This window comes from Balaenoptera ricei, chromosome 2 (assembly GCF_028023285.1).
Source record: "Balaenoptera ricei isolate mBalRic1 chromosome 2, mBalRic1.hap2, whole genome shotgun sequence".
NCBI lineage: Eukaryota > Metazoa > Chordata > Mammalia > Artiodactyla > Balaenopteridae > Balaenoptera > Balaenoptera ricei.
Genome location: NC_082640.1, coordinates 33,411,841 through 33,436,019, shown reverse-complemented (window position 1 = coordinate 33,436,019; position 24,179 = coordinate 33,411,841). Strand labels below are relative to the sequence as shown.

Here is a 24,179-nt window from a genome sequence, read left to right as displayed (position 1 = left end):
AACACTTACTTCTACTTCTAAACAAAGAACTTTGATGATATAACTTGACATTCCAGAGTTATGGGAATTTTGTCCCCATTTTAATGAATAAATTGTATGTATTTGTCTCTGTACGTAATTTGTGTCCTGCCTGCGGGTCCAACAAAAGGGTAAAGCTCAATACAGGGTACAGAGATTGAATTAAGAGAATGATGACCAGGAAGGTGATGTCTTTGGCAGATTTTCTTAAGGGTGTGTCCATTACCCAAAAATCATTTTCGGTGTCGCCAGTCTAGACTGATGATGGGTGAGGTGTGCTTCTCATGTACCTCTGGGCTCCAAGCTTTCTGGAGTCCCCGGTGCCCCTAGATGCTTACGTAGGGTTTTCCACCAATGCCCTCTCTGCCACACTTTAGAGTTGCCATGTAAAGTTGATGAATATGGCAACCAGATATGGAGGAGACTCCGGGATAGTCTGAACAAAGACAGGTAAACCATTCAACATTGGGCCACTGTTAAACTCTCTATTTAAAAATTTCACAAAGTAGAAAATTATGTCTTTTATTAGCCCCTGTGTTCTGATTTTTTAGGTCAGCAAATCTGGTTGCAACATGGGAGCACAGTACCTTGTTCTCGACTTTCCCACTCTTCCTTTTCCTCCCTCAATACAATCTCTGCCCCACTGGGGCTTGCTTTTCCTTTCCTAGGAAGTTGTTGATTGATCCAATAAAGAAACCACAGCCTTCCCTCCCCAGCACCCCCTTCAGGCTATGGGCATTTTCACAGGGGATTTCAGTTAATTCATGCTTTACCTCTCATAGTGATTCTTAATGGTGGGGATTAGGACACTGGGGCAAGTCAGCAGGGAAATATTTTTGACAAAAGTAGCTTTGGTTACTTATCAAATCACATCTGAGAGGCAACTACCTAGGCCACCTGGGCTTGTGTCTGCAGGAGGCAGGGAGCATTTTCTTTTTCCCTCTTCAGCCAAGTGCCTCCCCTCCCCCTACTGAACTGTGTTAAGTTTTAATTCATTTTTGCATTAATCAGAGCTAAGTGGTGGGAATGAATAGTCATGAACGGACATAAACAGGAAGCATGTGTAAGGGTACTGCTACCTGGAATACACTTGCACAAGAAACCACAAACCCTGGCTTTTACACTGCCATGATCTATTTAACAAAGTGACACTGGGATATCACTGACCATTTCTGGCTTGGTTGGTGACCTGGTCTTTCAAAGTGCAGCTCACTGTGTGTTCTGTTTAGCACTTTAAAGAAAAAAGGCTTTTATGAACCTCAACTCCTACCTCAAGCCAAACACAAAAATGAAAGTGAAAACAGATCACAGACCTAAATGTGAACTATAAAACTCCAAGAGGAAAACACATGAGAAAATCTTCACAACCTTGGAGTAGGCAAAGATTTCTTAGCTACAATACAAAAAACCTGAACCAGAAAAGAAAGAAAATGGTAATTTAGAAATCACCAAAATTTTAAAATTCTTTTAAAAAGACACAGTTAAGCAGTCAAAGAGAGGGTATGTGAATTATATCTCAATAAAGCTGTTTAAAAAAAAAAAACTCAAAGAAAGCAAGCCATGGAATGAGAGATAATATATGTCACATTATTATCTGACAAAGGACTTGTATCCAGAATAAATACTTGTACAATTCGATAACAACAGGACCATCAACCTAATTTAAAAATTGGCAAAAAATTGGAACACACACTTCACACACAAAAGTAGATGGTCAACAGACATGGAAAAGATGCTGGGACACCATTAATCATGAGGGAGATGCAAATTAAAACCACAATGAGACCACTGCACATCCTCCAGGATGGCTAAAATAAAAAAGACTAATAATACCACCCTTGAGGAAGATGTGGAATAACTGGAACTCTCATCCACCACTGGTGATAATGGCAAACTGTACAACTGCTTTGGAAAACAGATCGGCAACTTCTCATAAAGTTAAACACATACTTACTGTAGGACCCAGCAACTCCACTCTTACGTATTTATTCAAAAGAAATAAAAACATAGGGACTTCCCTGGTGGAGCAGTGGTTAAGAAGCCACCTGCCAATGTAGGGGACACGAGTTCGAGCCCTGGTCCAGGAAGATCCCACATGCCACGGAGCAACTAAGCCCATGCGCCACAACTACTGAGCCCACATGCCACAACTACTGAAGCCCGTGCACCTAGAGCCTGTGCTCTGCAACAAGAGAAGCCACTGCAACAAGAAGCTCGCGCACTGCAACGAAGAGTAGCCCCCGCTCACTGCAATTAGAGAAAGCCCGTGTGCAGCAATGAAGACCCAACACAGCCAAAAATAAATAAATAAATAAATTTATTTTAAAAAAAATCACTTCCTTACTCTATGGCCCTACAATTTGTTCCAGGCCCATCTTGTTCCTGCCTCAACTCTAGAATCAAGAAGCCCTGGTTGTTTATCAGAGAATATTTAGAAATCAAGATCTGGTTGCTAGATTTCATTGCTACTGCAGTGTCACTGCTTCTAGGCCCTCTCCCAAACAGAGCTAGGAAATATATGTGCGCTTTCAATATACATATCTCTATTTATTTCTGTATCTATCCATTTGTTTATATATTTAAAACCATGGGTTCATACTGACACTTCGGTGTTTTTTTGAGTATAGTTGATTTACAATGTTGTGTTAGTTTCAATACTGACACTTCTAATTATCCAGCACCACAGGGTTCATTCCCCAATTCCCTCTTTCTTTATGTGTAACTTCTTTTTCCAACAGGGAGAAACCTGACTCATTATCCACAATATCTTTCCTTATTTGTTCAATTCTAGAATAAAGTCACTTCACAATTGTTAATATACACTCCTGTGAAAAATAAACGTACTAACTAGTGCAATATTTGTGTAAAGTTATTTTTGTCTTTGGCCTTACAGTATACAGTCAAAATACTGTTTTCCAAAGTTACTTAACTTAGTTTTTTTTCTTCTCCACCCACTTGTTGTGGTTATGCTAATCACTGACAATACAGTTCAGTTTGTTCGTCCCTGCTTGTATTCTATTTTGGCTTCTCTCCACACCCTTCTTGTATGTATATGTATGTAGAACATTATAAGGGTTCCCATTTCTCCACACCCTTGTCAACATTTATCTCGTTTTTTTTACTATAGCCACCCTAGTAAGAAGTGGTGCCTCTCTGTGGTTTTGATTTGGATTTCTCTAATGACTAATGGTGATCTTTTTAAGTGCTTATTGGTCATTTGGATATCTGATGTGGAGAAATGTCTATTCAAGTCCTTTGCGCATTTTTAAATTGGATTATCTTTTTTTTTTTAATTGCTGAGTTGAAGAGTTCTTTATATATTTTAGATACAAGTCCCTTGTCAGATATATGACTTGTGTGAATATTCTCTCCCAGTCTGTAGGTTGTCTTTTCATTTTCTTGATAGTGTCCTTTGATGCACAAATGTTTTTAATTTTGATGAAGTCCAATTTACTTTTCCTTTCTTGCTTGTGGTTTTGGTGTTATAACTAAGAAACCATTGCTGAAGCCAAGGTGATGAAGATTTATGCCTATGTTTTCTTCCAAGAGTTTCATTTTAGCTCTTATATTTAGGTCTTTTATCTATTTTGAGTTAACTTTTGCATGTAGACATTTAGCTGTCCCAGCATCATTTGTTAGAAAAGACTATTCTTTACCTATAGAATTATCTTGGTACTTTTGTCAAAAAAAAAACCACATCAACTATAAATGTAAAGGCTTATTTCTGGACTCTCAATTCTATGACATTTTCCTATCTATCTTTAAGCAAATACCATACTGTCTTGATTACTGTAACTTTGTAGTAACTTTTGAAGTTGGCAAGTGTGAGTTTTCCAACTCTGTTCTTCTTTTTCAAAGTTGTTTTGGTTATTCTGGGTTCCTTGCATTTCCATATGAATTTTAGGATTGGCTTATTGATTTCTGCAAAAAGGCCAAATTTGATAGGGACTGCATTGATTCTATAGATTAATTTGTGGAGTACTGCTATCTTAAAAATACTAAGTCTTCCGATCTATAAACATGAGCTGTCCTTTCACTTATACAGGTTTTCTTTCTTTCAACAATGCCATGTAGCTTTCAGAAGTTTAACTCTCCCTTTGTTAAATTTATTCCTAAGTATTTTATTTTTCTAATGCTCTTGTAAATGGAATTGTTTTTTAAATGTCAGATTATTCATTGTTAGCATATAGAAATCTGTATTAGAGTTCTTCAGAGAAACTGAACCAATAGGATATATATATATACCTTATATCTTATTATATATACCTGATAATATATCTCCTATTAATATTATCTCCTGATATATGTGTATGTGTGTGTATATATATACGTATGTATTGATACAGAACAAATAGACAATATCTATCTATAAAGAGAATATAAAGAATTGGCTTATGTGATTATGGAGGCTAGGAAGTCCGTTCTATATCTCCTTCTGTTCTTTCTATTCTATTCCACTGGTCCACTGTATATTCAAGTGGCAGTACCACACTGTTTTAATTACAGAGCCTTTATAATATGTTGCAGTGTCTGGAAAGGCTAGTTCCCTGCTGCGGTCTTTTGTTTTCTTCAGCGTTCTCCTAGCTATTCTTCAATGCTTCTTTTTCCACACACATTTTAGCAAAGTTGATTTATTGACATAAAACTTACTAAACCTTCACATAGACTTGCTGTATTTTCTCTAAATTTCCAACAATTTCAAAGTTTATTTTCTTTATCCACCGATTAATTAACTTTCTCACCTTTTCATCAGATTACGGAGCCTTTCTCCACGCCTAGTTATTCCCTTGAGCTACTATCCTCTCTCCTCCCAATCCAGGTCACATGCCCTGCAAGAGAAAAAAATTCTTGGTGTCTACACTTTCTCAAATCTTCTGTTTCTGAAGGAACAGAACTTTTTTTTTTTTTTTTTTTTTTTTTTTTTTTTTGGCCATGCGTCATGTGGGATCTCAGTTCCCCCACCAGGGATGAACCCGCACCCCCTGCTTTGGAAGCGTTGTCTTAACCACTGGACCACCAGGGAAGTCCCAGAACAGAACTTTTTTTTTTTTTTTTTTTTTTTTTCAGAACTTTTATAGTAGGAGCAAGTTCCAGTTATTCTACAGTGAAAATATTGTTGTACCTTGAGTCTGTAATGAACTAACTTTCAGTCCTGAGTTCTCCAGAGGTGAACAGAAGAGACATGCTGATAGTAACAGAAAATCACTTGCTTCATCAAGGATCTGTCCCGCCCATCGGCAGTAAACCAGCTCCCTCCCAGCTACTGGAAAAGAAAAAGAGGAAGTCTTTATTACAGACTAAAAAAGTCATCTTCCCTTTAGCTAACAGGACTGCGTATCATATAGATTTCTCTATTCGGCCTGCCTTTGCCTTTTCAGGCCCCAGAGAGCCCCAGTACTACACGACACGTGGCACCCAGGGAATCCTGAGCCTTTACAGAACTTCCAGTAGTACCGCCGGCCCAGGGAGGTCAGGCGTGCAGAGCTGTCACGGCTGCCTTCGACTTGCTGGGGGAGGGGCGTACATTGACCGCGAAGGCACTTAGTTCGGGTACCAAGGGCGGGAGGCGTGGTGCGCCCGGCGACCCGGAAGCGGGGGGCGCGCCCGGCCGAGCCCGGACACTCCCCGGGGCGGGCGGACCCAGCGGCCTGCGGACGGGACCCGGATCGCACCCGCGAGATGGCGGCCGCGGCCGTGAGCAGCGCCAAGCGGAGCCTGCGGGCCGAGCTGAAGCGGCGTTTGCGGGCGCTGAGCGCCGAGGAGCGGCTGCGCCAGTCCCGCCTCTTGGCCCAGAAGGTGGGAGAACGCGACGACAGCCACCGTAACGCCGGGGCCGGACGCCTTCAGGCCTGCGGATCTGCGCAGGCGCAGGCCTCCGACGCGCGCACGTCCGTCCGGCGCGCGCACGTCCGCTGAAGGCGCGCAGTGTTCCCCTGAGCGCGCGCAAGTCCTGTTGTAGGTGCTGGGACGATGTTGTGCTCAGTGTCCCGGGGCGATGGCGCCGTGGAGAGTTATGGGGTTTGTGAGGGAGAGGATGGAAGTGGGTGACACACTGCTGAGGTAAGAGCAGCGTAAGAGCAGAAAGATCTAGAGGGGGAGACGGGCGGACACCTGAGCGCCAGTGTGCCTTCAGTGAGTCTGAATGAATTACAGGGGACTTCCCGCCGGCGGTCCGGTGGTTAGGACTCCGCGCTTCCACTGCAGGGGGCGCGGGTTGGCTCCCTGGTCGGGGAATTAAGATCGCACATGCCACGCAACGCGACCAAAAAATAAAAAATAAAAAAAATTAGAGTCCAGTCATAGCAGTAAAATGATCAGAGAAAGATGCAATTACTTCAGACGAGGGAGCCCAAGATGGGGTGCAGAGATGCTCAAGGATGGAAGCCCTTCACTGAGCCTGTGGAGGGCAGAGCCCTGTCTCCGTAGCCTCAGGGCCTAGCCTCCTCCTATCACTCAGTAGGTGAACATTAAATGCTTTTCTGAATTAATGAAAGAACTGATTCTCATACTTAGGCTGCCCAAGAAGATAGGAAGCAGAAGAGGGAAATTAGGGGAATGAGTCCAGTTTCGTGCCTGTTGGTTATAATACCTCGATTTTGTTACTTTCGCAGACTGACTTGTTATATACTACCGTGTAGTATAATACAAGTTCATGTAATGCCAGTTTTCGTATCAGTAAAATGGCGGATAGATCCTGTCCTGAAGGCATGTGCTAAAGATGTCTGGGAGACTGGTTTTTGTTGGACGCCCGAGGGAAAAAAAATTGATGTCCCGTGAATAAGTAAATGTTAGTAATTCTAAGTCAAACTAATGATCCGTCTTCCCCAGCATCCTGTCTCTGACATAGATACCAATGTTATATTCGGAAATTAGCATGGGAGTTCTTTTCCTTGATGTCCCTTGAAATTAGATACGCCGTGAGAATTTTTAAATTATCCTTCGCTAGTCTATCATCCATTAGTTTCTCAAATTCAAGGTTCCTATGGGTTAAAGCAGTAAAGCAAATACAAGCATTTCATCCCCCTCTTCATATACATAGGTGTGCAGGAGGGGATCTATGCAGATGTTAGTTTATTTATTCAAACTCAGTATTTTTAGCTATATGAGGAAGGCATTAGTTGCTTTAGTGGATGTAGAGAAGTATAGAATCTTATCCTTACTCTCTAGGTGCTTAAAATTTAGCTAATTAATTCACATATATTGAACTCATACTGTGGGCCATACTTTGCTATGTACTGGGTTGTAGGAATGAAAAAGATAGGCTTGTTGGACTTCCCTGGTGGTCCAGTGGTTAAGACTATGCGCTCCCAATGCAGGGGGCCCGGGTTCGATCACTGGCCAGGGAACTAGATCCTGCATGCCGCAACTAAGAGCCTGCATGCCGCAACTAAAAGATCCCACGTGCTGCAACTAAAGACCCAGCGCAGCCAAATAAATATTAAGGTAGGATTGTTGCTCTGAAGGAGCAGAGAGTCTTCAAGAGGAAACAGACATGTGAATAAAGAATTGCAGTGCTTTGAGATGTACGGTAAAGGTAAACACCAAAGCTGTAGAAACCAAGCTTAGGGGAGGAGGAATCAGAAGGCTTTCTTTCTATGGGGAGATGTTTGAGAAATATTTTGTAGTACAAGATGAATTTTGTCAGGTGAAGGGAAGATAGGGTGGGTGAACATGTGCAGGAATATTTTGGCAAGAGAAGGAAAGACAATTTAACATGGGTTTTGGAACTCTAGCTCTGGATTTAATCTGGCTCCACTGCGTTTTAGCTGCATATGGCCTTGGACAAGTCCCCTAATCTTTCTGAGCCTCTGGTTCCTTATCTGTAAGAAGGATAATGTCATCCCTGAAGACCTATCGTGAAGGTTAAAGAAGTGTGTTAAGGGATGCATTGAGTGCTTTACATATATTTGATATATCCTTTAGGAAGAGAATATTGGCAGCATTTTTGGAAAATGGGTTGGGGGTGGAAGAATGAGAAAAAAAATACATGGAGACCAGTAAGGGGCTGTTGTGATAATTTGGGTGAGAGGTAATAAAGATGTAAACAAGGGCATGGGCGGTGAAGGTGAGGGGAAAAAGCAGGTAAATGAGAGACTATGTAGTGAGAATCAGCGGGACTTGGCAATTAACTGGATGGAGATTAGAGAGTACTGGAAAAGGGGGGTCACCTATGATTCCAAACTTTAGAGCTGGGGATAAAGGGTTTTGAACATTACTAGGCACAAGGAAGGTAAGAGTTGGAGCAGATTTTGGAGGGGCATGGGAACAATAAAGATGAGTTCAGTTTGGTTTCTTTGTCTATAGTAGATTAGAATTAAAAAAAACTCCAGGTGGGAATAGTAGCCATATAGAGACAGAACCACTGATACCAGTAGATTGACAACTGAGAGCTGGCATCAGAGAGAGAAAAATTCAAAAGCAGACCCATGACTCCCAGTAATAAACACATTTTACTCCATACAAATAAATGTACTCATATAAGAAATCTGTCTCACAACCAGGTGTTTGACAACTCTTACTATATACAACGAACTTTAATATTTTCTATTTCATTTGCTGATTGTAACCCACTGTTGACTTCATGACCAACCAATGGATCCAGGCCCAAAATATCAACATACTGGCACTAGAACAGTGTTTTGCCATAGTGCATGTTCAATACAGTAAAGGTATTAAATGATGCCTTTCTCCCAATAATTTTTAAAAAGGCAAATTTATTCTTATTGACACAGCATTTTTTTAATAATTTAGAATTTTATCAGAAAAGTAATGTGTGGTAAAGAAATTATACTTTATGCCATATCTTGACTCCTCAACAAATAAGATGAGGAAATTAGTGCCAAGTACTCATTTTGTTTTCCATTCTATCTGCCTATTTCTGACACCTGTATCATTATATTTACATTGCCAAGTTTTTATAATATTTGTGTTCTGTTCTATAACTATAATGAGTCTACTGAGCATTTTCTGTGCCTGATTTTCAAACTTGAAATTCAAGTAAATAGTATTTACAGTATTGTGGTTATATATATAGTGTTCACTACAGAAACAAATTGTATCATTGAATGTGTAAGAAAAGGATATACAATTCAATGTCACTAGATGTGTGTGGCTAGGAGGGGAATGTTTCAAGTGTTAATATCAAATACTTTCTTTTTGTTTTTGTTTTTTCATTTTTATTTATTTATTTATTTATTTATGGCTGTGTTGGGTCTTCGTTTCTGTGCAAGGGCTTTCTCTAGTTGCGGCAAGTGGGGGCCACTCTTCATCGCGGTGCGCGGGCCTCTCATTATCGTGGCCTCTCTTGTTGCGGAGCACAGGCTCCAGACGCGCAGGCTCAGTAATTGTGGCTCACGGGCCTAGTTGCTCCGCGGCATGTGGGATCTTCCCAGACCAGGGCTCGAACCCGTGTCCCCTTAATTGACAGGCAGATTCTCAACCACTGCGCCACCAGGGAAGCCCTCAAATACTTTCTTTTTTCTTATGCTTTATAATTGCTTGAAATTATGGCGTGCTTAATTTTTCTATTTGGAGTATAAATTTCTAATTTAGCTCTCTGTTCAAGTTTCTGATTGCCTTTGTTTTTCCTTTTTGGCAAAACAAGAATATGCCTTATCAATAGATTCTTTTTCATTTTGTCTGTTAAAATAAATCCACTTTCTTCTTGAAAGTACTCTAGTCCACTGCTCCTTCTGGTCTGGTCGACTTTCAGTCTGTGCTATAGCCATTGCCCTGGGGTTCCTCATTCTCTGCTTTTAAGTTAGGGCTGTTTCTTGAATCCAGTATCTTCTCTCTTAGATCTTTTCCTTCCTTCTTCTTTTTCTTTATTTTCTTTATTTATTTTTGGCTGCGTTGGGTCTTTGTTGCTGTGTGCAGGCTTTCTCTAGTTGCGGTGAGCGGGGGCTACTCTTTGTTGTGGTGTGCGGGCTTCTCATTGCGGGGGCTTCTCTTGTTGCAGAACACGGGCTCTAGGCGCGTGGGCTTCAGTAATTGTGGCATGTGGGCTCAATAGTTGTGGCTCGCAGGCTCTAGAGCGCACACTCAGTAGTTGTGGCACACAGGCTCAGTAGTTGTGGCTCACGGGCTCTAGAGCACAGGCTCAGTAGTTGTGCGCGTGGGCTTAGTTGCTCTGCGGCATGTGGGATCTTCCTGGACCAGGGCTCGAACCCGTGTCCCCTGCATTGGCAGGCGGATTCTTAACCACTGCGCCACCAGAGAATCCCCTTTTTTTTTGTTGATATTTTATTAGATTGTATTCTCTAGTAACTTTTTTTGGGAGAAAATATCTATGAGGGTAAAGTTTTTAATACTTTATACATTAGGAAATGTTTTTACCTGATTGAGAGTTTGAATTTCAAGTTTAAAATTAATTTTCTTTGTTCTGCTCAGCATCCATGACCTCCATTCAGTCTGAAGACTGGTATCTTTATCTATTATGTCTTTGATTACTTCTTTTCCTTTCTGCAATTCCTGTTAATCAAATAGTAAAAATCCTAGATTGATCTTCTATGTCTCTTAACATTTTTTCTCATTTTCCCCACATCTTTGTCTTTTTCCCCTACTTGAGGCTTTCTCCTGAATTGTTTTAATTTTGGTAATCTTAATTTTAATTTCCAGGTATTTTTTAATTCTCCGATTGCTTTCTTTCCAAAGCAGCCTGTTGTTTTATAGATGCACCTATCTTCTTGAACTTGTCTGAGAAAACTAATTAGAATTTTTTAAAATCCATGTTCTCGGAATTATAATTATCTCAGTTTCCTGCTGGATCACTCCCCCCACCTCCTCTTTTATTTTTATTTATTTATTTATTTTTATTGGAGTATAGTTGCTTTACACTGCTGTGTCAGTTTCTGCTGTACAGCAAAGCGAATCAGCCATACTTATACATATATCCTGTTTTTTGGATTTCCTTCCCATTTAGGTTACCACAGAGCACTGAGTAAAGTTCCCTGTGCTATATAGTAGGTTCTCCTTAGTTATCTGTTTCATACATATTAGGGTATATCTGTCAATCCCAGTCTCCCAGTTCCTCCCACCCCACCCCCTTTCCCCCTTGGTATCCATATGTTTGTTCTCTACACCTGTGTCTCTGTTTCTGCTTTGAAAATAGGTTCATCTGTACCATTTTTATAGATTCCACATATATGCATTAATTTGTTTTTCTCTTTCTGACTTACTTTGTAGGACAGTCTCTAGGTCCATCCACGTCTCTGCAAATGGCATAATTTCGTTCCTTTTTATGGTTGAGTAATATTCCATTGTATATATATACCACATCTTCTTTATCCATTCCTCTGTTGATGGACATTTAGGTTGCTTCCATGTCCTGGCTATTGTAAATAGTGCTACAATGAACACTGGGGTGCATGTGTCTTTTTGAATTATGGTTTTCTCTGGGTATATGCCCAGGAGTGGGACTGCTGGATCATATGGTAGTTCTATTTTTAGTTTTTTAAGGAACTGTTTTTTAAGGTACTGTTCTCCATAGTGGCTGTATCAATCCCCCTTTTAAAAAATCCTTCTAATTTGTGTTTTGGCTTTCTAAAATGTTTGATGAACTGTTACTGTCTGTACATATTTATGAATGAAGGTGTGATAGCTAATGGGGATTTCCTTTGCTTTTTGTAGTCACTTTGGAATTCCATGGGAAGAATGGATTCTGTCTAACCTACATCCATGTTCCCCAAGTGTTGTGATCTGCTGCTCTTTTGTCTGTAAATACTGTCCCATCCACTCTGTCTTGCAGAAACTAGTGAAATCTCTATCCTCTTGTTATCAGTGCTATCCTGGCTTTCTTTTTTGTGTGCTTTTTTACTGTCATATAAATGAGATTTGAGGAAGAAAGAAAGATAAGTGTGTATACATAGTCTCACACTGAATTTTAACTGATGTTTATTACTGCTTATTCAGCTTTTGATTTTCTGTGTTCTGCTTTAAAGAGAACAATATAGACATTTAACTTTCCCAGAAAGTACTTGGGTGCCAAAAACCTCAGGTCTGCCCAACTTCTGGGTTTCACAGTTCCATTTGCTTTGCCCACTTCAGGCCTGATAACAGCTATGTAACTGCTCAGAAAGGTAGAGTTAACTTCCTTCCTTAGCACTGGTTTGGTGTGCTATATCTACTTAACTTCTGTGTCCCTTTTTATTAGGAATAACTTGACTTTCTGTGCCTGTGTCTTTCTGGCACTCATATTATGTCACTTTTAAAAAAAAAATAAATCTATTTATTTATTTTTGGCTGCATTGGGTCTTTGTTGCTGCATGCGGGCTTTCTCTAGTTGTGGCGAGCTGGGGCTACTCTTTGTTGCAGTGCGTGGGCTTCTCATTGTGGTGGCTTCTCTTATTGTGGAGCACAGGCTCTAGGCACATGGGCTTCAGTAGTTGTGGCACATGGGCTCAGTAGTTGTGGCTCGCGGGCTGTAGAGCGCAGGCTCAGTAGTTGTGGCGTACGGGCTTAGTTGCTCCGTGGCATGTGGGATCTTCCCGGACCAGGGCTCCAACCCATGTCGCCTGCATTGGCAGGTGGATTCTTAACCACTGCACCACCAGGAAAGCCCTATAAGTCACTTCTGCAGTAACTTTTCCTTCTCAGCTCGGAGAACAGGGAAGAACAGAAAAGGAAGAAAAAAAAAAGGGAACTAAGAGCTAACTTCTGAGACTGGGGAAGTTCTGAGATTATTAAAATTTCTTGTGTGAGCAAAGCTCAGCCCATTTCTTCTGCTTCATGAATGATTAAACTGAGTACAAAGGGGGTACTTTCCCTGGCGGTCCAGTGGTTAAGACTCCGTGCTTCCACTGCAGGGGGCATGGGTCCAATCCCTAGGCGGGGAGCTAAGATCACGCACACCAGCACGGTCAAAAAATTAATTAATCAGTTAATTAAACTGAGTACGAAGGGTTGCTTTCCCCCAGGTGCACCTTCTTTACAACATGGCACTTGCTTTTAGAGGGCCTTTGCCTCTCCAGGATCCCCCCACCTTCCATCTTTGTGAACATTTTAACATTCATTTGAACCGAAGAGCTTATAGCAGATGGGACGGAGGTGGGTAGAGCTAAGAGGACTGTATGGCATGCTGTCTGCCCCAGGGAGTTTACAGACTGGCCAGGATGCTACATTTAGGGCACGCCAAACAATTAATAATCAACTTATGACAACACATAATTGTTAGGTTGTATAGTGACTCTAAACATAGTAAGGGTTCTCTAGGAGTCAGGGAAAGTTAGGCCTTGAGTTGGGCTTAAATGGGTAGAATTTGGCAGGAGAGAAGGCTGACCATCCAAGGAGTAAAGAAGCTTGTGAGAGGTTCAGAGTTAAAATAAAGCAGAGACTCTCGGGGAAGTGGGTGACAGGATTGAAGTCTGCTAGAACGGGTAGGTGGGGGTCAAGCTTGGAATTCTCGATGCAGACAGCAGGGCCTCACAGTGACTTTTTAATGAATTGTCACACCTGCCAGAGATGTGTAAAAGGATCAGAGAAGTAAGTGTTGGGTCCAGAAGTTAAAGTCAGGCTTCAGGATGCAGTATTATTTGACCTATTATATACCACTCTGCTGTTTTTGTTTGTTTGTTTTTGGATAAAGAGGTTGGAGAAGGCTGAGAGAAAAAGGAGAAAGTGTTCAAACTGTTAAGGGGAGCCACTAATTTTTAAAAGTATAATCTTGGAAATTATAACCGCCATCATTTCCCATTTAGGTGTTTACCCATAGTCAATATCAAAAGTCCAAAAGAATCTCCATCTTTCTGAGTATGCAAGATGAAATTGAGACAGAAGAGATCATCAAGGACATTTTCCAACAAGGCAAAACCTGCTTTATCCCACGGTACCAGTTCCAGAGCAATCACATGGATATGGTGAAATTAGCATCGCCTGAGGAAATCTCTTCACTTCCCAAAACATCCTGGAATATTCATCAGCCCAGTGAGGTCGAGGTTCGGGAGGAGGCCTTGTCCACAGGTGAGTGTTACGGTATTAGAATCTGCACCTTAGGATACTCTCAGGCTGTGATGGGTTGTTAGACCTCTGATCCGCTTGTTATGGTTGGGTCAGTGGGGGTCACTTTTCCTACAAGGATGAATTTGTATTTCACTTATATTCCAAGACACCGGCCTAACCTAGTTTAGGGTGCGATGCCCTCTGTAAGCTGTGAAGTGTCAACTGTAATAGTAAGGTATTAAGGTATTGTTGCCTTTTCACAGACTCCTGCCCTGACCTTGTGGGTTGGATTATACATTTTCCCTGAATAATATTGCATTTCCCATGGTTTCAATTATGGTCTGTATGGTAATGAGTACCTTATTGTTAATGCTATAAGCATTTATATCTCCAGCTCAGACCTGTCAACTACTTGGGTATCACATGGTCATCTCCAACACAACATGTTCCAAACTGAATCATATTCCCTCATGCCCACTATCCTGTGTTTCTCTTAGTGTATAGTACCATCACCACCCAATTCACCATGCCAGAAATCTCAAGATCATCCTTGATTCTTCTCTTTCCCTCATGTTCCATGTGTGCCCATTGCCGAGTCCTGGTGATTTTACTTATTGAGTTATTTATTGAACCTGTCCACTCCTCTCTAATCCCACTGCTACCACTGCAGTCTAAGCCACCATCTTCCCTTGCTTGGGTTATTACAACAGCCTCCTAACTCTTCTTCCTCTCCTCCCTCTCAATCTATTATCTATGTAGTAATTGAAACAAGATTTCTGAAATGCAAAGCTGACCATTTCTCTCCCCTGTTTAAAGTCTTTCAGTGACTTTCTGCTGCCCTTAGTTTGAATCAAACATTCCTTAACAAGGCTCTTCCTGATTTGGCCTTGCTATTCTTCCCATTTTTACATCTTTCTACTCCCTCACTTTATAGTCTGAGTTTCAGCCACTCTGAATCTCTCCCAGTTTCCCAACCCCATTTTTAAAAAATTGAAATATAGTTGATTTACAATATTGTGTTAGTTTCAGGTGTATAGCAGAATGATTCAGTCATATATATATATATATATTTTCCATTATAGGTTATTATAAGATATTAAATATAGTTCTCTGTGCTGTACAGTAAATCCTCATTGCTTATCTATTTTATACATTGTAATTTGTGTCTGTTAATCCCATACTCCTAATTTATCTGCCTTGGTAACCGTAAATTTGTTTTCTATGTCTGTGAGTCTGTTTCTGTTTTGTATATAGATTAATTTGTATTATTTTTTTTAGAGTCCACATACAAGTGACATCATATAATGTTTGATATTATATCCATCCATGTTGCCACAAATAGCAATGTTTCATTCTTTTTTATGGCCGAGTAGTATTCCATTGTGTGTGTGTGTGTGTGTGTGTGTGTGTGTGTGTGTGTGTGTGTATACACACACGTACACCACATCTTCTTAAACCAATCACCTGTTGATGGGCCCTTGGGTTGTTTCTATATCTTGGCTATTGCAGATAGCTTCTGTGAACATTGGAGTGTATGTATCTTTTCAATTAGGCCAGCCCCATTTTGCTTTTTCTACTGCTGGACCTTTATATGTGCTATTCCCTGGCCAACAACCACTTGGGAGATTTAATCATTATCAAGCAGTCAAAGAGCTGGAAGCAAAACAAGCTAAGGGTACTATTTTGTACTACGATGCCTCAAACCTGTCTTAGAGGTATGTATTTTTGATTAAGACTTAAATAGTCGCAAAGAAATCCCAGTGAAGCTTTATGCAATCTTCTCTCAATTTCTGTTCCTTTTTATTGTTACAACATAACCTATAAAATCAATATGACAGCATGGGAAGGGACAGAGTCAAGGTCTCATGGTAGTAGGGGGATTATTTACTTTGCTACTTTTTCTCCTATATTATACAGTCCTGTGCTTTGCTAGATGTTTAGACACCAAAAGTACACTCAGATCTACCTCCTAGACCAGATGAATGCCAACGTTATAAAACATTTTAAGACAATGAAACATAAGGGAATGTAGTGTATCTTGGGAGGTAGCCCAGGCTTATAGATAAGAAAAGATAGGAATTGTAGGCTCTGGCATTGCTCACACTTCATCAACTACTTCTCCAGACTCACGGGCTTATGGGTGAAGCCCAGGGCACTTTCCTAATTCTGATTGACCATATTAACAGCTCCTTCCATGCTTGCATCACTCTGTGATGTCCCGGCTGATTGAAATGCTACTTGGTATCCTCCAGTAACCAGTTTCTCCAGAGGCAGCCCATTGTCTTTGTAGAACAGCTCTGCTCCTTGTAGAATATATTCCTTTGGTTGAGCTAAAATGTGTCACCCTGAACCTTCATGCCTTTGTTCTATTTCTGTTTAAGTACGATAGCGGGGAAGAGTAAGGAAGAAGCATGATCTTTCCTCTTAACTTAGCTGTACTTCCTGGTTAGGATAAACTCAGTTCAAACAAATGAGCTAAATCATTTATATATAGGTTTTAGCACGCCATTTGGCACATAGGAGCTATTCAGTAAATGGTAACTATTATTAATTTTAAACAAGGAAGGCAGGATTATTCATTATGCAGTCAACTCAATGCTACCTGAGTGTTTAACATTTTGATAATTTCCAACAAACATTTCCTGAACATCTACTTTGTATCAGACACTGTGTTAGCTCTGGAAAGATAAGGTCCTGGACTTCAAGGCGCTCACACTTTAGCTGGGGAGACAGAAAACATACGTAAGTAGAATGACTATCCCAACCTGTCGTATATATCAAATATAAGTCAAATGAAAAGATACAGAATATTAAGAATATAGAAGTTCAGGGCTTGGCCCTGAATAGAAAAAAGTTCACTCACAAAACTGCTTATTCATTTTTTTTCTCCTCCATACCATTTATTCATGCTGTGTTGGTGGGACAGGTTGCTTTTTCTCCCCATGTGTTTTTCTTTGCAGATGCTTGCACTCGGCATTGCAAAGGGTTAGGGAATTATACCTGTAGTTTCTTGCGATTGCAGCCTGGGAGCTAATGCTGTTTGCTGTTGTTTATAGAATGTTCGATTCGCAGTCTCTGCTGTTTGTTATCTCCCAGCATCACATTCTGCACCGTGGATTTTTACTCACATCAGCAGTTTAGAATGTGGCATCTTCAGTGCTACAGCATAAATCTGGCTTCACAGTGTTTGCAAGCTGACTAGAGCTCAGATTGTCCCCAGTATAGCTTCTGTAGCCTGCTTATCTTTCTGGTTCGCTCACGTTATGGCAGGTTAGAAAAAAGTGAGCTCTGGTGTCCTCAGTTGCAATTATAAGTTCCTAAGCAAAAATTTCACACGGGCTATTTTTGTATTATGTATATAGCAAAATAACAGAAGGGTAAAAGAAGTGGAAGGGCTGCCTCTTTACTGAATTTGTTCTCAAAGTGAGGGCTGCTTGGGCAACTAGATTAGCCAGGAATCTTTCCACTGAAAGGACATAATCTAATTCAACGTGGCTTAAGCAAAAATAGGATTTTATTGGCCCAGAGACTGAAAAATCCACAGAAGGGCTAGCTTTAGATATGGCCAGATCAGAGTCATTAGGATCTACTCTGTCTCTGCCTTTTGACTCCGCTTTCATCTATGTTGGCTTCATTTCTTGGTGCCACAGGTGGCTGTGGTAGTTCAGGTTCCACAGCATCCTTACTGCTAGCAGTCCCAGCAGAAAAGAGCAAGTCTGTTTTCTAACGGTCCCAGTAAAGTCCTGGTCTTAACTCTTACTGACCCGAATTGGATCAAGTGGCCATTCTGAAATCAATCACTGTGGCCCAGGACATGGACGAGGCTGAGTGACCTAGGCCTGGGTCTTACTTGTCCATCCCTGAGCCACTCACTGTAACCAGGGAGAAAGGATGTGTTTGACTGACTGGACACGGTCCTGTGCCCCCCTGTGCGGCCCTACCCAAACCACTGAGCTGAGAGTGGGCTGGGAGCGATTCACCACAGGAACAAGAAGTACTGTTTCCAGAACAAGGGCAATGGATACTGGACAGTCCAAAATCAAACTCATCTATGCTGTCAATCATTTCTGAAATTCTATAGAATATAACAGGCTCTTTGCAGTCATAACCTTGTCAGGGCTGATTTTTTATTTTTGATCTTTCTGGAAGCTCTTTAGGAATTCATACCTATGTGTGGGTGCCTGACACATGACTCAAATAAATAAATGATCATAATGAAGACTTTCTAGTCCTCAACCAAAACATTTTGAAGTGACTGAATGGGGCAGTGTCAAGGACAGAATCTTTGAACATGACATGTGTAACATCCCTCTAGGTTGTTCATGATCAGTACTTTTGGGAGGGTTAGGATTGGTTTATTGAAGTCATTCCCATTAAATTGACCTCCTTTCTTTCTTCAGTAGGATTGCATGGCACCTGCAAGAATATAATAAAGAGAGTGGGTATGAATTTCATCAAGGCATTTGGCAGAGTCGTGATATCCTTGACGATAGGGTGGAGAAATTTGGGTTGGATTGTAATACTTTATTCAGAAGATATTTCTTGAGCGCTCGTCTGTGGGAGGAGTGATGGGGGATGCAGCGGGGAACAGGGTGGACCTGGTCCCTGCAGTTGTGGAGTTAACCAACCTGTTGTCCTCCGGAGGCAGATTTGTGCCAGCATATCACAGGGCCCTCTCCTTTGTGCTGTCCTGTTCAGCTTTTTGTTGCCACTTAGATGTCCCACTGTCCCTGGATTTCAGCATGTCAAAATTCATTCTTACCATTCTCTTTGTGTTTTTCACATTTCTGTTAGTAGCCAGTTTGTAAACATAAACTTATTCTTGTCTCTTTTCTACCCATCCAGTTATCAAGTATTACCAGGTTTTTCTTTGTAATGTTTTTATCACCTGTCTCTCTCTAATTCCAGTTTTGGGGAATCCTTTGTCTACAGTTTTGATTCTTCATATCTGTTCCATTGGAATACACTTCCAGTTGGTTTCCTGGCCATATTGCCTTTCCTAAAGTACCTCTTTTGCACAGGCCATCTACCCTGTTCAAGCCTTTTCCGGTACCCAGCATAGATCTGTGTGCCTGAGCAGACTGAGGTTCCTGCTAGCTAACTGTTGCCAAGAGAAGGGATACTGGATAAAATTTAAACATTCAGGCCGCTGTCTGGGCCTCTCTGTCTTTTCACCTTGACTCCTTCTTCCGCCTGGTGCAGTTCCTCTGCTTCAGCCAAAGTAGTCTGCTGGAAGACAGTATTTCACAGCAGTCGAGAACCCAGACTTGGGAATCAGATAAGCCTGGATGTGAGTTCTACTTTTGCTACTTTCTAACTATGTGACTTTGGGGAGGTTGTTGAACTCCTTTGAGTGTCAGTCTTGTCACCTGTGAGTGGATGAAGCTACCTCACAGGTCTGTTATGAAGCTTGAATGAAAAGTGCTTGGCATATACTAGGTGCTCAATAAAGGGGCTCTTGTTGCTGATGTGGCTTCTGTTGTTTTTGCAGTGGTTGAGTTGTCATCTGAGAACACACTATGTGCATTACTGTGAAATTTGGTTACACCTACTGTTTTTCAAGGCTAGAATGTCTTAGGTGTTCCTTCCAGGTGGTATCTTTTAGTCTAGCTCTTAATGTCATTGCGTTTTGAGTCAGACTGATCTGAATTTGAATCTAGGCTTTACCACTTGGGGAAATTACTCAACATCACAAAGTACACATTTTTCCCTATGAAATCAGGGATAGTTGCAGTGGCCACTCATTGTGCTGCTTAGAGGATAAAGTAAGATGATGTATGTGAAGTGCCTTGTAGTGAACTGGCTCATGTAGTGAAGGATCAAAAACATCAGTTAGGGCTTCCCTGGTGGCGCAGTGGTTGAGAGTCTGCCTGCCGGTGCGGGGGACACGGGTTCAAGCCCTGGTCTGGGAGGATCCCACATGCCGCAGAGCAACTAGGCCCGTGAGCCACAATTACTGCGCCTGCGCGTCTGGAGCCTGTGCTCCGCAACAAGAGAGGCCACGATTATGAGAGGCCCACGCACCGCGATGAGGGGTGGCCCCTGCTTGCCGCAACTAGAGAAAGCCCTAGCACAGAAACGAAGACCCAACATAGCAATCAATCAACCAATCAATCAATAAATCTTTAAAAAAACCAAAACCAAAAACAAACAAACAAAAAAGTCAGTTATTGTCAACAATAAGCTGTTGTCACCTTCTCTAACACTTCCTTGACTGCCCCCAATCCTCAAGTCCCTTTCTTCTCTAATTCTTACTCACCCAGCACTTAACATATATCCCCCTGTTGTACAAATTCTCCTAGGGGGTATATTTCTTTTCTTTGCTGAGAGACTTTGCGATATTGTGATTTATAATAAGAAATACATATTTGGTCTTCATCCCAGTTTCTGGCAGAACTCCTAAAATCTTTGGAATTTCCCAAGTAATAAGAGCCATAAAGGTGTCTTGATATTCATAGCACACCCCTTTCAACCAGACCTGAGTTTATGTTGATGTGGTGACTTTGGAAAGCAACCAGGGGAGTCAACTTTTGATTAGAGGGTTGGAATTTTCAGTCTCCCCACTGCACTGACTTCTGAGGAGGGGAGAGGGGCTGGATGTTGAATCAGGCACCAGTGACCAATGATTTAATCAATCATGCCTTTACTGTGAAGCCTCCATAAAAACCCAAAGGACGGGGTTTGGAGAGCTTCCTGGCTGGCGAGCCCGTGGAGCTGCTGGATGCTGTGCGCCCTTTCCCTGTACCTTGCCTTGTATATCTCCTCCTGGGCTGTATCCTTCTGCAGTCAACTGGTAATCTAGTTAGTAACATGTTTCTCTGAGTCCTGTGAGCTGCTCTAGCAAATTAATCAAGTTAATCCAACCCAAGGAGGGAACCTCCGATGTATAGCCTGTAGGTCAGAAGTACAGGTAACAACCTGGACTTGCCATTGGCATCTGGCATGGGGGTTGCAGGTAGGGCGGGCAGTCTTGTGGGACTGAGCCCTTACCCTGTAGGATCTGACACTGTCCCCAGGTAGACTGTGTCAGAATTGAGTTGAATTGTAGGACACCCAGCTGGATGTCAGAGAATTGCTTCGTGGCCCAGGAAAAAGCATTGGAGACTTGGATTCTTTATTTTTTAAAAAAATTAATTAATTAATTTTTATTTATTTATTTTTGGCTGCGTTGGGTCTTCGTTGCTTCACGCGGGCCCTCTCTAGTTGCAGCGAGCGGGGACTACTCCTTGCTGCGGTGCGCGGGCCTCTTATTGTGGCTTCTTTTGTTGCAGAGCACGGGCTCTAGGCGCGCGGGCTTCAGCAGTTGTGGCTCACGGGCTCTAGAGCGCAGGCTCAATAGTTGTGGCTTGCGGGTTCTAGAGCACAGGCTCAGTAGTTGTGGTGCATGGGCTTAGTTGCTCCACGGCATGTGGGATCCTCCCAGACCAGGGCTCGAACCCGTGTACCCTGCATTGGCAGGCGGATTCTTAACCACTGTGCCATCAGGGAAGCCCCGACTTGGACTCTTTAAGAGCAGAGCCCTTCTCCTAAATCATCTGTACTCCTGGTGCCAGCATCATGTTTTTTTTGTTTGTTTTCTTATTGTTTTTTAATATTTTATTTATTTATTCATTTGGTTGCACCAGGTCTCAGTTGCAGCAGGCGGGCTCCTTAGTTGCAGCCAGCAGGCTCCTTTGTTGTGGCTTGCTGACTCCTTAGTTGTGGCATGCAAACTCTTAGTTGCGGCATGCATGTGGGATCTAGTTTCCTGACCAGGGATCGAACCCAGGCCCCCTGCATTGGGAGTGCAGAGTCTTAACCACTGTGCCACCAGGGAAGTCCCCCAGCATCATGTTGTTCACATCAGACTTTCAGTGACAGTGTCTTGAGGTAAAGCCAACACTATTATGAATTCAAAGAACGCTTATATAAATTTATGGATGATCAATATTTTATAGTCATTAAAGGAAAGCTGGATTTAAAAAATAATAAGCATCTACCTAGGGGCACTTTAAAAAGTATATCAGAAATAGTTGTTTTATAAGATGCTGTGACACTTTTATTTGGTATTTGGGAATAAAGGGTTCACATTAGACCTGGGCTGGAATAACCTTGCAATTGATCTTCTCCCAGCACTCGCTTTGGGGAAGGTGTAGAGTTAAGATCCAGGTGGAATGTTGTACCTGCTGTGTCTGCTGTGTGCCGTTGCACCTGGGTTGGGAGCTATGAGTTGGTGCATAGGCCTTGGGTCTCTGAGTCTTGATCCATGTAAAAACTTGGTAGGAACTCACAGGTCTCAAGGGGACCTGCACACACCTTGGCTCTTGATGCACCCCATGTGGATGAGGGAGCAAAAGAAGCTGCATGCTGGAGTAGCTCCTGGGCCCAGGAGGAGGTGGAGATGCTGCTCTGTGTCCTTCTACAATGCCAAGTACGCACAGTCATACCTAGACTGAAGTCTGTTGCGTCTCCTGAGTCAGAGTGCCCGGTGAAGCGTGTAACAGCCTCTGGGTCCATGCTGCGTTCATAATCCAGTCTGTGGGCATTAACTTATCATGTTCTTCTGCACACTCCACAGGCCTTCGCAGGAGTTTTGGGTGACCTCTCCCTCAGGACAGTTGAGAACGTTGCCTTCAGAGTTAGGCACTGAGGGAGGTGGAGCAAACACTAATGGTCCTCATTCCATCTTCCTTGTGTTCAGAGGGGATCATTGAAACCCACGGAGTTCAAGTGACTTCCCCAAGGACATACAGGCAGTTAATAACAATGCAGTGGTCCCCCAGTTCTCCTGTTTTCCACTCCAGTGCCCTTTGAAGTGCCATTTTTCTTCTTAACACCTCATTCATTAATGTTGCTTTACCACCTGGATTTTCCTTCTCTCCTGACAGTATACTGCACCAGAACCATTATTCACGGAACAGGTACTGTTGGTAATTGTATGCATGGGAACATCGTCATATTTTCCCAAGGAAGAACTTGCGCTAAGTCACATGTATCTAAAAGTACACTGGTTGTGAAGTTAAGCTTTTTTTTCAGTCATTTATATTCAAGTAAATGCACAGGAAGAACAGCCTAGGCTTTCACTTGTAACAGGGCCTTTCATATGAATGATAAGTGTACACATGGTAGGCTTCCTTGGAGCTGTTCCAGGATTGTCTATTTTATCTTTTGCAGCAGCAACTTCAGACTATATTCTCATTTCCGAGAGTGGTAGTTTACTTTTTGTTAACTCCCAGCCCATTAAGATGAAAAGATACTTCCTTAGGGATTATGACCTTGGCAAAAGTATCTTGCCAAGATGTGTTAGCCTGCTAAATGTTCTATTCAAACATAATGATTCATTGAATGTACTATGGAACACTTAAGTGTCATTAAAAGGACTAACCTAGGTGACTTAAAACTCTCTACCTATAGAACTTCAGGTGTTTAAACTCCTTTTCCAATTCAGTTTTTATTTTATTACCTTTAATCAAGGTATTAAAATGTCTATTAGGTTTATGTATGTTTCTGTATATGTTAAATTGAGAGAAGAGGCAGAATTCTTTTTAATATTTATTTATTTATTTGGTTGCACTATGTCTTAGTTGCGGCACATGGGCTCCTTAGGTGCGGCAGGCGGGCTCCTCAGTTGCAGCTCGTGGGCTCCTTAGTTGTGGCTCGCAGTCTCCTTAGTTGTAGCATGTGAACTCTCAGTTGCGGCATGCATGTGGGATCTAGTTCCCTGACCAGGGATCGAACCCGGGCCCCCTGTATTGAGAGCACTGTGCCACCAAGGAAGTCCCGAGGCAGAATTTTTAAGAGGAGTTTGAATTAGAAAAAAATAAGTTGTTTTTAGTTTCGTCTTCTGATCCTTAAACCTCAAGTCAGAGTGGTGAAAACTGGTTTGTAAGTAAATAACACCACGGGTGTCCGTGCCCCTCTCCTGCTCTCGTCATCAGCAAGTCCTCTCTCCTTTTCTCTCACTCCGTCCTCAAGGGTTAATGGAACAGTTTCGGGGCGTTGATGTCCTTTTTTTTTAATATAAATAAATAAATTAATTTATTTATTTATTTTTGGCTGCGTTGGGTCTTCATTGCTGCGCACAGGCTTTCTCTAGTTGCGGCGATCGGGGGCTACTCTTCGTTGCGGTGCACGGGCTTCTCATTGTGACGGCTTCTCTTGTTGCGGAGCATGGGCTCTAGGCGCGTGAGCTTCAGGAGTTGTGGCTCACGGGCTTCAGTAGTTGTGGCTCATGGGCTCTAGAGCGC

At 42.0% G+C, this 24,179-nt stretch overlaps 1 protein-coding gene across 7 annotated transcripts in view; it reads left to right on the top strand.

Annotated features, from left to right (window-relative positions):
* The first annotated feature begins 5,630 nt into the window (after positions 1-5,630).
* MTHFS (methenyltetrahydrofolate synthetase) overlaps positions 5,631-24,179 on the top strand; it is a 297,235-nt gene continuing 278,686 nt past the window's right edge. For 5 of the 7 annotated variants that reach the window (XR_009501074.1, XR_009501073.1, XM_059915347.1 and 2 more), the window contains exons 1-2: positions 5,631-5,814; positions 13,713-13,974. Coding sequence is in view for 5 of the 7 variants with exons in the window: in XM_059915347.1 (XP_059771330.1) it covers positions 5,698-5,814; positions 13,713-13,974 (379 nt within the window). In the remaining 2 variants the exon portion in view is untranslated. Of the gene's footprint in view, positions 5,815-5,943; positions 6,079-13,712; positions 13,975-24,179 lie in introns of those variants that run through there. The other 2 variants (XM_059915343.1, XM_059915348.1) reach the window with 2 other exon arrangements.